The 13,216-nt window shown below is 42.8% G+C and overlaps 1 protein-coding gene across 1 annotated transcript in view; it reads left to right on the top strand.

Annotated features, from left to right (window-relative positions):
- NUGGC (nuclear GTPase, germinal center associated) overlaps positions 1-13,216 on the top strand; it is a 37,059-nt gene continuing 23,843 nt past the window's right edge. The window contains exons 1-9 of the mRNA XM_040966343.1: positions 1-37; positions 3,050-3,154; positions 3,689-3,797; positions 4,494-4,716; positions 4,938-5,171; positions 7,264-7,473; positions 10,551-10,726; positions 12,325-12,343; positions 12,523-12,612. Of these exons, the coding sequence (XP_040822277.1) occupies positions 1-37; positions 3,050-3,154; positions 3,689-3,797; positions 4,494-4,716; positions 4,938-5,171; positions 7,264-7,473; positions 10,551-10,726; positions 12,325-12,343; positions 12,523-12,612 (1,203 nt within the window). The remainder of the gene's footprint in view (positions 38-3,049; positions 3,155-3,688; positions 3,798-4,493; positions 4,717-4,937; positions 5,172-7,263; positions 7,474-10,550; positions 10,727-12,324; positions 12,344-12,522; positions 12,613-13,216) is intronic.

Consider the following 13,216-nt stretch of genomic DNA (forward strand, 5'->3'; position numbering starts at 1 on the left):
ATGGCAGAAACTGAGGATCTGGTGGCTTCACATGCAGGTAACATTCATGTGTCATCCCCTGCTGAATCAATAAGAATCAAGGACTACTGTCTGACCAAAGTCAAGTGGGTGAGCCTGTATTTAATGGTGGTCATCATTCTTTACTCTTTATTCAGAAACTGCTTTCTCATACGTTTCAGTAGTGAATGCCAGCAATAACTATAATAGCTATTCATAATATAAAGAACTGTATGACCATCAATTAAATTTGTGGACTTTAAAAATTTTTTTCTTTAAAAAAAAGAAAAGAAAAGAAATGATCCAGGAAATCACCTTGGACTTCCCTGGTCTCTCTTTCAGAAGGACAAGGTAAATCCCCTAGCATGGTGTCAGGTAGCTTTCCTTACAAAGGGAGTGTATGGCTGTTGGAGCCTGTCTTCAAATAGTGGATCCCATTGGAGTCAGGGTGGGTGACCTTTCTCCTTCAGAAGCTAACGTGGGTCCCCTAGAACTAATCAGGGAGTTTTTCTGAGAAAGCTGGCAGGGAAGTAACCCAGTAACCTCCATTTACAGAAAACAGGGATGTCCTTTTTTGTTCTGAGAATCTAGGAAAGAGCATCCTTACTCCCAAGAAATGATTTCTCTTGAGGGGATATTCAGTGGGTAGTGACCAGCATCAGAGGCATAGCCGACAGCGCAAACAAAAAGAATGAACTCTGGGGCCCCTCCTTGGATGTACTTGGCCCTGAAAAGTAGATCACTTTGGAAGATGCATAGGATCTGGCCAAGGGTTGAATTAATCATGGAATGGCATCTCTGTTCGCATCAGTTGTCAAAAGTGACACCTAGTGGCAGCAGGATGCAAAAGCTGCGGTGGGCTGAGCGTTTTTGTGGAGGACTTCCATCCACTCCTGGCTACTGCTCTTGGCAAGAGTCATTTGGGTAGAATGCTGGAAGGTGGGGCTGAACAATTAAAGGCAATAAGAAGAGCTGCAATCCAGGTTCATACCAGTTCATTTCAATTACTGCTTAATGCAAAAATACTGGCTTTACATGATCGAAATCCAAAGTGGAATTTTGTCTTCTTGCCTGGTGGTTTTCATTTCAGAAATTGAAAGAAAAGTGTAGAAACCCTGCTGTTTTACTGGACACTTTAGCTTTGGCTTTAATTGAGAAATAAATTTCCAATCTCTTATCAGATTAATTATCAGTCCTTATAAAATTGAAATAAGGGGCCCTGTGTTATTAACTTTTCGCTTGTTTTGTAACACAACTCACCAACTAGACAAGCATTGTTTACACAAGAGTTCTTGGATTACAAAATCCACATCCTTTTATGTTCTTTCCACAGACAGGTTGTAGAAACATTCTGGACTTTTGTGATGCCTTTTGGAACACAGGCTGACATGTTCTTCAGCCGGTAGCTGGCTAAGATGCCTGAATAGCATGCTTTTGTCTTCCCTGGGCCTGAAACCATTTGGTATTTAGTTCCAGACAATCTTCAGGCTGAGCCAGGATTAATTCTTCCAGTTGAGCTTAGTCAGAAGTTAGCATGTCTACAAGAGAAGGGTGTAAAGGATGAACTCTTTCAACTCCCTGTCACAACCTGAGCATGAGGTGGCAGAGTTTCAGACCTTGGCACATAATGTGGCCCTGTGCTCAAATATCCTAGGAGGTGTGAGCTGGCTGCAGAATGCAGAAGGATTTGTGCTAGAACATGCAATGCTGAGCAGAAGGAGAAGGCGCCCTGAAATCTGGGAGACCCTCATCTGGAGTCCAGTGGCTGAGGCTGGACTTCTGCTCAGACTATTGTTCTGGGTCACCAAGGAGAACTCCCTCTCTGTATTCTTCAGGCTTGAGGACCTCCCAAAGTCTATAGACTTAGACTGTTAGGACTCTTGAGAATCTGCTCTTCCTGTTCACCACTTGGCTATTGCTAAGGCACTAGCTAGCTCCAGGATCACTCACTGCACTGGGACTGTTTTCAGACATCCTCATCCCAAGCACCTACCAGTCACTCCCTTCTAGCCAGAACACTACCAAAGGAGTGTTTTCTTAAACCCATTCAGAATGCAGCCCTTGAGTTAAACCCTTGTCTTAGATTTCTGGGCCCCACCTAGTTGACTTTCTTATCAAAGGAAAAATTTATGCGAATTGATCTCTGCAAAAGCTGCACAGATCTGCTTCTTAGTGATTTAGATTCTTGCTTTTGTAACGAAGCTGCTGACAATGTCCCTCTTTGAGGAAGGGGAAATTTTCTCCCAAATTTAATTTCTGAAAGGAGACAGACCATCTTATAAGGCACCTTCCTTAAATTTGTATGATACTTTTGTTAACTTTCCCAATTTACAAGTGAAGAAACAGGCCTAAGGGACAGTGGTTTGCCCTGGATACCCGACTGCCTTCTTTCCTCCCCATCCTTCCTTCTCTTTTCAAAAATTCTTGCTTGAGGTCTGCCAACCTGAAGCTAAGAGGCAGGATCTCATTCTAGGGTCTCCCATGTGGATGGGAAGCACCCACCCACTTGAGTTATCACCTCATGCCTCCAGAGGGTACATCAGCAAGAAGATGGAATCAGAACAAGCCAGAACTTAAACTCTGGTGTTCTGAAATGGATTGAGGGCACCCCAAAGGGCACCACAGCCAGTTCACCAAACATCTGCTCTGCATTCTCCTTTTAGCCACTTTCTTACTTTGTCCACTGAGATCTCATGGAGACCTTTCTTTCTTCACCCTAGATTAAGCCCTGCCTTGATCTTTCTCAGCATTGTTGGTTGATTGCCTAAAAATCTAATGAATGTCTAGCCACTTTAACTCCTGAGGAATTCTGGATAGCAGCTTTTCATGTGCAGAGACGTGTAAAACTCTACATTTTGGAATAAAAAGCAAACAGTGCCAAGAGAGGTAGGCACCAGAGTGGAACAAGTCAGCAGTGTTCTCCCAAGGACCTGCCAGGCAGAGGAAGCTGCCAAAGGTCTGCCTTGAGCCTCTGAGTCTGTGCGTTGCTGGAATTGAGTTGAAGATACCCTGCCCAGACCTATCATTGTACATAACCTTTCTTTATCTCTAGTTGATGGCTATTTCTTTAGCGAACCCATGAGAAAAAGGCGGCGCTTGGAAGGACACCAGCGGTTCCGAGCGTTCCCCTCGCTGGAGCAGAGTGCCCTAAAGGAGTGTGAGTGTCGTGAAGCTGTGGGATGGTTTGACTTGTTACAATGTGGCTCTAGTTTTTCCCTATCCTCATCAAAAATGCTCAAAGGAAGAAAAAGCTAGATTTGGAAGCTGGATGACAATCTACAAATGAACCTGTTCCAAAAAAAAAAAAAAAAAAAAGAGAGAGAGAGAGTTGTTATCAAAATAACTTCTTTTTGGTTAGAACAAAGACTGTAATAACAACTAGTTGGATATTTTTATAGATGTTTATTTGACACCCTTGCCTTTGGTTTTTTTAATGACCTTAAGAGAAAAGAATCCATGAGACGCTAATAGTCATGTCATGGCAGGTTGGTTATTTTGAACTTTTCAGAATCCACAGTTACTATCTCCAATGAACTACTATCTCCAGTGTCAGAGAATTTGCTATCTTGCATAGCTGGCTCTTCATTTCTTTTTCTCCCTGCTCTATGATAGTCTGTAGTCTCTCCTTTTGGAGATCTAGGATGTGGTTCCTGCCAGGTTTGTCAAGGTAATGCATCTCTATTGGTTCCAGATGAAAAGTTGGAGTCCCGGACTAGGCGGGTTCTGAGCAACACTTACCAGAAACTTATTCAATCTGTCTTCTTGGAGGACAGCATTCCTAATGGAGTCAAGTATCTCATGTGAGTCTGAAATCCACTATCCTTGAACTTTAGTGTAAAATCTTTCCCCAAGAACAAAAAAGGAGTTCTAAAGTAGAAACCAAGCAAAGCCTGGAAATTTTTGGAAACATGGGCCATAATTATTTTTCTTACTGGCAGCTGCCATTCATTGATTTGTCACTATTATCTAATAATCTGCTACATATTTTATGTATAAATCCAACTTCATTTAAACCTCCCAATACTTCTGTCAAGTAAGAGAAATTATGGCTGAATTTGAGGCTCAGAGAGGCCAAAACATAGGCAAAGTCATGATGTTGATGAGTGGAAGGGCCCTGAGTCCCACCCAGGACACCTAACTCCAAGCCTAAGCCCCAGTTGTTTGTGCTGCGTCAACTTGAGGTCTCAAGTACATGTTCCCTGCTCAGTTAGACTGCAGGTTGTTCCCAACACTCTTTTATCCCACACACAAATTTTACTTCCAGGATGAAGAAGGTGCGATTTCCACATAACACAAATAGAGATGTCTCACATCTAGGCAGCTATTACAGGACTTGTATAGAATTATTTTTCCCAGTGTTTTTCAGAGAGCAGATTTGGAATGCTTGGAATGATGAAATTTCTTGCCAAAGATCAGATCGCAGTTCCTTTGTATTCTGTTCCAGTATCCTTCCCAGTACACTTTGATGATCATGATCATGTACATTTCTGATCTAGAAACAGGCTTCTTGCCTTAATCGAAAAAACACCATTGGATCCAATCTACATTGGATTATTCGGGAGCACTGGGGCTGGGAAAAGCTCACTACTCAATGCTGTCATCCAGCAAGCCATGTTTCTACCAGTGTCTGGAGAGAGTACATGTACTTCGTGTATTGTACAAGTGAGCTCAGGGCACCGTGAGCAGTATGAAGCCAAAATCCACCTTCTTTCTGACCAAGTAAGTGTTTGCTCTGACTTGCCACCTTACCTCCCACCCTTTTCTTTCCTTATCCCCCCTTTCCTCATTGATAAGGATAAGATGAACCTAAAACATGGATAAGATGAACCTAAGTTTCCTGATCATGCAGTCCCCTGTCCTCCATGAGGAGTGGAGAGTGGACAGCAGACTGTGCCATTGTTTCTGTATCGTGAAGGCTTGTCTCTTCTCTGCCTTGGCAGGAATGGAAGGAGGAACTGAATAACCTGACGAAGCTCCTGCACAGGACAGAGGACCCTAGTGGAGAGGAGGCAGATGCATGGGACAATGAGGATGGTGCCATGGAGGAAGCCATGTGGAAGCTGCAAGTGGTATATGGAATAGGGGCAGAAAATAAGAGTTACAAGGAGTTACTGAGAATGAAGCCCAAAGCAAAGATTCCCGCCTCCAGAGTCATCACTCTCAAGGCAGAAGAGGTAGTTTCAAGATGTGTTTTTTCTTTATTTCATGGTCTGAATCAAACCTAACAGCTGAATCTATTTAAGGCACTTACTCAAATGGCCATGTTTCTATCACAAATAAGTTGACATCCAGATCAGCACTAAACATGCTATTTTTTTATTATTTATGTGTCAATGAGAAGTTTTGATATGTTGATGGAAGAGCTTTTGGATAGAGAATAGATCATTTACAGTTAGTTGAAAACTAATTAACAATGTTTGGGGGTTGCAAATGATTTGTGAAAAGTCTTATAATGACAGAAAGGGACTCGTTAATTTTCTCACATAAGATGACTGAGACACTTGGGATCTTAGACTAATTTAGTGACTCAGCATTGTCAAAGTTACCATCTTTTGGGTTCCCTTGAACTTCCATCATCTTCATAATCGTAAAATTGTTGCTGAATTACTGGGCATCACAGTCAGCCTCATGAAAAGAAGATGTAGATAAAAGGTGGAACCAACCACATATCTCCTTTATTCAGGAAGTAAAAACTTTCCCAGAAACACTAATGACACATTAGGAACTCTGGGCTGAGGTGAGGGAATCTTATTTTGTCCTCCATCATGGTTTGCCCTAGACCATGGTTCATTATACTGAGCCTTCTAATATAAAAGGACTTTTTAAAAAAGATATTTATTTTTATTGGAAAGGCAGATTTAAAGAGAAAAGGAAAAACAGGGAGAAGGATTTTCCATCCTCTGGTTCACTCCCCAAATGGCTGCAATGGCAGAAAGTGAGCTGATCCAAAGCCAAGAGCCAAGAACTTCTGCAGAGTCTCCCACATACATATTGGATCTCAAGACCATCCTTCAAAAGCAGGGAGGTGGATGGGAGGTGGAGCAGCCGGGACATGAACTGATGCCTGTATGGGATGCTGGCACATGCAAGGTGAGGATTTTGCCATTGAGCCAATATCCAGGGCTCCCTAAATTAAAATTCTTAAATGCGCCTTATTATTTCCTCTTTTTCAATTTGTTATTTGATTAGAACTCATGAAATATAATACTCCCCACTAAGATTGCAACAAACCAACTGATTTACTTTTAACTTTGAGTTTGGGGCCCGGCGCAGTGGCGCAAGTGGTTAAAGGTCCTCGCCTTGCACGCCCGGGATCCCATATGGGCGCCGGTTCTAATCCCGGCAGCCCCGCTTCCCTTCCAGCTCCCTGCCTGTGGCCTGGGAAAGCAGTCGAGGACGGCCCAAAAAAGCTTTGGGAACCTGCACCCGCGTGGGAGACCCGGAAGAGGCTCCTGACTTTGGCTCGGCATAGTATCGACCCGTTGCGCTCACTTGGGGAGTGAATCATCAGACGGAAGATCTTCCTCTCTGTCTCTCCTCTCTGTATATCCGCCTTTCCAATAAAAAAAATAATAAAAATAAATCTTAAAAAAAAAAACTTTGAGTTTGCATTCTTCTCTTACTTTCAGGTCTAGTCTAGATATTTATTAACCATGATCACTGTACATTCCAAATCTTCCAAACTCTGTTTGAGACTCACTGAAATGATTTCTATCATAAATGTGTCATTGAACCAAGATGTATTTAAGTGGGAATGTAGGCTAAGTTTTGTTCTATGTCCATGTACACATCAGGATTTTTTCTTTGTATGTAGAAGAAAATTTTTAAAAACCTTTTTAAAGGTAGATTTTCAGACTAGTTTTCAACTTTGGAAAATATGATAACAATTCCTTTTTTAATAGTCATTGCAGACTTTCTTGATAATTAAAAATGTTTATACCAGCCATTTGGGAAGAGTCTTATTTCTCAGAAGTTTATAAAATTGCATATCAATTGCATTAGTTTTAGAATTCAGTGGTTTCTTGGAGATAATTATAATAGTAATGTTGTCTAGCTGATTTTGATTTCTTCATTTGTAAGTTCAAGAGCTTGAACTTGCTGGTTTCCATATCCTTCCTGATCCTTGTAGATGGGTCCTTTCAGCCTGAACGACAGGTCTCCTTGCACCCATGGTCCAGGGCCCCTGTGGCCATGTGAATTCACAGCCAGTCCCAGAGAAGAGACCTGAGGAAATGGCTGGTATGTGACACCATCCTTCTTCCTCAGGCAGAAGAGCTGTCTGTCAAGTTGGACCCCTACATTCGAACTCATCAGAGAAACTGGGACGGAGAACCCTCTGAGACACAGATCTGGCCCCTGATCAAACATGTGGAAGTGACTCTTGCTAAATCTGAGCTGATTCCAGAAGGGGTCGTGTTGGTGGACATTCCAGGCACAGGTGACTTCAACAGCAAGAGGGACGAGATATGGAAAAAGGTGATTCTGATTCATGGGCTTCACCCTTTCTCAAGTAACAAGGAATGCTGTGCTTTCAGATGAAGGGATTTTTCTGAGTTCTTCTTGCTCTTTTCTAAGCCTAAGGACAAAAGCAGGAAATGGGTGGCCAGTGGCAGTGAAGAGGGAAAAATCACAGGACAGTCTTTGTAGCTCAAACAAGAGGATATGACGCACATAAGTGTGAGGCTAGACTGAGGGGGTCAGACAAAGGGGCCAAGAAGTCATCGATCCTCAAGGAACCTAGAGGTTCCCAACATGTTGGTTATGAGGAACAGGAACAATCCCGACTTTAGAGGGACTCAGCAGCAGGACAGTAAGGGATCTGAAGAGATGCAGCCAGACCTTAGAACCCCTGTTGGGATTGCAGCACCTGTTTTCTCTCACGCTCAACCTTGGCAATTGTGTTTGTCTGTGCTTGTGCACCTGCTCCTGCTTCCCTCTCAGCTTTCTCTAGTGGCTGTTAAGATGCATACTATAGAAAACAAGTGCCTTAACCTTGTCTCCAAATGGCTTCATAGATGAAGTTTACATTTTTAGCTCAAATTCCTGAGAGAAAAAAAACCTAATGAATTCATGATCAGCTAATAAGTTAATGGGGGCTGAAAGTGGTGGTTTGAATCAAATTTATCCCTTCAGCCAAAGACTGGGCTAGGAGTTTGATTCTAGTGAATGGAATGATTAGGAACTCTCTGGATGTGTGTGATACCACAGTGATAAGCATTAAGGAAATTTGATCTGTGCCAGTATTTAGAGAATAATGACTTTTTTCATTTACTTTTCATTTATCAAATATATACAAAGTACTAAGCACTGAGGATAAAAATATTATAGCTAGTAATAATAGTGACATTCACTGAGCTGGTCTGTCACTCAGAGATCATGTGACTTTGGGTGCATCACCTAAGCCTTCCTAGGAGGCCCCTTCTCATCCTGGGAGAGTGGGAGTAGGAGTGAGCCCTTCTTGCTTTGTAGAAATATTTCTTTTGTCTTCTCTGACTATAACAGTCATGTCCTAGTCATCAGGGGCTTTGAGTGGGGTTTGAAATTTAACGACTGCACTTTTAAGATTGATGTGATTTTTATGCCAGTTGTTATTTATTAAGCAACTATAGTTGACCAGAGCTATGGGAAATACAAAGGTGAAAGAAGATCTTCTGACCCTGGGTTTCCAGCTCAATATCATATGACATTCTGTGTGGCTGGATAGATAACAGTGGCCTAGTGTTGACATTGCAGATCCCCAACTGGTCCCCAGTTGATGATAACTCTGGAAGTGGGAGAGCAGTGGTCATTTTCATTCTCCAATTTCAGTGAAGTCTGTTCATGCATAGAGGAGGGGCTGGGTGTCTTTAAACTAGTCTTGTGCCTATGTGCTTCTCACAAAATCCAATGGATTTGCCTTTAATTAGTTTTAGAGATTTACTTATTCTTATTGGAAAGGCAGATTTAGAGAGACAGAGAAGAAAGAAATATCTTCCATCTGTTGTTTCACTCTTCAGACGGCCACAATGGCCAGGGATGAGCCCATCTGAAGCCAGGAGTCAGGAACCTCTTCCAAGTCTTCCACATGGGTGCAGGGTTCCAAGCATTTGGTCATCTTCCACTACTTTCCAAGGCATATAAGCAGAGACATAGATGGAAAGTGGAGCAGCTGGGACACTAACCAGCACTCATATGAGATACCAGTGCTTGCAGGTGAAAGGTTAGTGAGTTGAGCCATCACACCAACCCCAGGGTTTGTGTTTAATCTCCGAAAGTGATGCTTCTTTTTAGTAATGATATGTGGAGCAAAAACGTGTGTGGGAGAAGGTTTGGGAGAGGAGGACTGAGCAGATGGCAGCTGCAGATTCTTCACTCTCAGTTCAACCAGGGCAGTCTGTTCTTTTATAAAAAGAAAGTTTATAACTTGGAATTCTCCCAAAGATGTCACTTGAAAAAAGCTCCACTGCCAAAAACCACATTTGCAACCTGCTGCTGTAGATCAAGTTTTCTCAGCTATCTCTCCTTTAGGGTCAGCTACTTTATTGTGGCCTATTGTCTTGGGCAAACCAGTTGTAAAAATTAACATTACCAAGTGTCTTCTGGCGCACAGTTAATTCCAGTGAAAGGAAGCAAAGTAGTGATTGAAGAATCAAATCACAAACCTGTCTGTCCTTTATGTACAAAGCACTGTTCTGAGGAACTGCCAGTGAGCTCAGTTTCTGAGTTGGAATAGCTCGGCTTTTCATTATGGAGACAAGAAAAACAAAATAAACAGAAAACTACAGGGCAACACATGATTACTTGTTTCATGAATCATCATATGCACTGAAACAATGTTGGTACTGGGAATAAGAAGTAGTTTTATATTCTCTGGCCATTATGACCTTAATCATATGGTGTTTGGCTGCTTGCCATCACTTTGTGGCAGTGCGCTGATCGTGACATACACACAGCCAACTTATGCCACAAGAAGGTAGCTTTGGAGAACATGCCTGACCAACATTAGTTCTGGAAGAATGGTCATTTCACCTATAGGACAATGGAGGTAAAGCTAGCCAGTGATGCATAGGAGACTAGGGGACATCCCTTGGGAATTCTGTCCATCTGAAGTGCCACAGACAACCAGGAAACTTCTCCTTTGGGTCCCACAGTTGTAGAGGATCATGTGGGTTTGAAGGTGAAGGCTGACAGAGAGCTCCTTCCCACCAGGGGGGTACAAGGCCAACCTTATACAGACACTCTGGGAACTGGTATGGGACTTAAGTCCAGGTGTTATAAGATGCAGAGAAACGGGCAGACCGCCCATCTGAGAATTGTCCTCAGTAGAGTCTTGAAGGGTAAACTGAGGCTAAGCAAAGGGTTGTGGCAAGTGCAAGGTCCCTGAGAGTTAAGAGCAAAGCACATTAATGAAACTGCAAACAGCTCAGTCTGACTGGTGCATAGTTTGGTGCAGGGTGGTAAGTGAGGGGGTGGGAGAGAGAGGTAGGGCATACTGATCAGCTAAGAAGTCATGTCCTTCAAAACACAGGCATCACTCACAATTCTTATACCTCTTGTGTGTGTGCGTTTTGTAGACCATCGATAAATGCTCAGTGATCTGGGTGATCAATGACATGGAAAGAGTTTCTGGGGGCAGAGCCCATGAAGACCTTCTGAATGAGAGCATCAAAGCCTGTCAGCGGGGCTTCTGTAGGGACATTGCCCTGGTGGTCACCAAGACTGACAAACTCCATCTGCCAGAATATCTCAGGTATGGTGCTGAGCTGGCAGGGCCATGAGCCCAGTCGGAAGACTTCTTCTAGGGGTCCTGACTACGGTAACAAGAGTTTGTTACCTCTAGCATTGGATGGGGATGAAAGAGTGGTTTGACTTCCTGGGTTAGGAGGACACTTGTGTGGGTTGTCTCAGGGCAATGGGTTATGTGGCCTTCCTTCCATGGTAGCTGCTTAGTACCAAGTGGATGTTCTCTTGTGGGTGTGTTTCCGGGGGAGCCACCTGTTGAACTGTGCAGTGTAATGGTCCCCACGGCCCCCACAAATGAAAACTGTAGAGCCACATTCTGTAGAGCTGCCTGCCATGGTTTGACTTTGATCTATTTGGTCCTGTTTCAGATTTGTCTACTGCTGAGATTTTACACTCTTCTGGAGAGATCCTCAAAGGTTTTGAACTTTGCACATTGATTCTCTTGAGAGTCCTATTCAAACAAAACCCAGACCTGAGCATGCAACCTTTACTGAAATGTCAGCAGACATTGATTCTGTAGAGCCCTCTGTTTCCCCTTAGCTAGGAAGGCTGTATTTTCCCATCTATATTGGGACATATTTAAGAGGGAAGGGAGTGTTATTAGTCCTTATGAGAGTTCTGTGAGTATTACATGGGCTGTGCCGTGTCACAGGAGATCCATGCCTCTCTGTGTTAATAAAAGTTTTTCTTTACCTGTCCCTTCCCTTTGTTTCCCATATTCCTGTTGCAACTTGAGTCTGCCTGTTGTCTCCAGATTCTGATGCTCTCGTCATTTGGGTTAGACCATTCCCCTATCTGCAGTCTTTCCTTTCCCCACCTGCTATCACATACTGATATCTCAAGCTTACCTTCCCCAATGCCAACACAAAAGCAAAACCTAGTTGAATTGGTTGAGAAAATGTTTACTGTAGTGATGCAGGCTAAAAATTCAGGGGTGAGTGGCTTGGTCTCTGAGTTCACTGTCTAAAATAAAAGGTTATACAAGAGAGGCCACACAAAGTGCTCTGGGAAGCCAGGGCAACTGGGCTGCAGTTTGATTGTAACAGGGAGAGAAGTCACAATTGCACAGGTGAGAAAACACTCACCTGGCATGGAGAATTAAACACTGGTTTTGAAGGGGTGGTGTGCTGTAGTTGGGTTAAGCCAGTGTTTGTAATCCTGGCATCCCATATGTGTGTGCCAGTTTGAGTCCCAGCTGTTGCTTTTCTGATCTTGTGGCTGTATTGGAGAAAGTAGTGGATGATGGCTTATTTGGGCTCTTGCCACTCATATGGGAGACCCAGATGAAGTTCCAGGCTTCTAACTTTAGCTTGGCACAGCCCCAGCCATTGAAGCCATTTGGAGGAGTATACTAATGGATGGAAGATCTCTTCTGTGTCTATCCTTCTCTCTTTCTATATACCCCCATCCCCGCACTCTGTCTTTAAATAAGCCTGTTTTAAGAGATCTTTTTTTTTCTTTTTGAATGGATATTAGGTGAAAAAAAGAACTTATGCCAAGGTACAGAGGCCTGGCAGCATATTCTGCTTAAGGGGAAGTTGGAAAGACTACAGTGACACATGACAAAAATTCGGTAATTGTAACATTTTTCTAATTTCATTTCAGGGAAAGAAAGATGGGAAATGTAAGTATGGAATAGTCATTTTTCAATAACACTTTTATGGTCATAATAAAAAATCCTGAAATGTGCGTATTTGAATGTCTGTGCCAAATGAAAATCTGCCCAGAATGTGCAGCTCATCATTTCATCCTAGTTGATATACCTGAATTCTTTACATGTTGTTATTTCATTTCATAATCTAGCAAGCTGTTCCAAGTCAGCGAGAGGCTGTTTTAGAAAGAAATGAAATGATCAAACTGCAAAGGAATAGAATTCTCAAGGAAAAACTGAAGGTGAGTTAATAGAATCCACTGTGTATTTTTGTTTGTCAGCTCCCAGGCTTTGAGAAACAAAGGTATGTTTGGTCTTGTGTAGCAGTGGCAAATGGATAACTTGGACTTTTCCCAGTCTGTCGTTTCAAAGCTTTGTGACTTTAGGCAGCTTTCAGGATCTCTCTCAGTCTCCACCTTTTCATCTGAAAATGGGGAGACAATAAAATAGCATTTGTGTGGTTTACCAAGAAATTGAGAATCTTCACAAAGTTTGTGGAAAGTGGAATCAGAAGATACCTTTGAGTTCCAAAGAAGAAACTGAAATCCATGCATAGCATTTTTGTGGTTGTGTGCTCTCCATAGTTTCTGTCAAGACCCCTCGTGTGTCCAGAGGTCACTGTATACTGACCAAAACCCTGGGGGAGCCCACAGGAAAGACCCCTAAATCATCTGGCAGTAGTGGGAGGTCGGATCCAGAGGAGGTTTGGGGAGCAGCATGTTAAAGGACTGATGGCCTTTTGTTGGGAGGGGGCACGAGAGCAGAGATAGCACCCAGTTTGAGATAAGCTTCCACACCTGACTAAATATAAATGTAGGCAAGTAGTTTCAAATACAGAACAGTGTG

This window comes from Ochotona curzoniae, unplaced genomic scaffold (genome assembly GCF_017591425.1).
Source record: "Ochotona curzoniae isolate NIBS_2020 unplaced genomic scaffold, NIBS_Ocur_1.0 scaffold_4505, whole genome shotgun sequence".
NCBI classification, from domain to species: Eukaryota; Metazoa; Chordata; class Mammalia; order Lagomorpha; family Ochotonidae; genus Ochotona; species Ochotona curzoniae.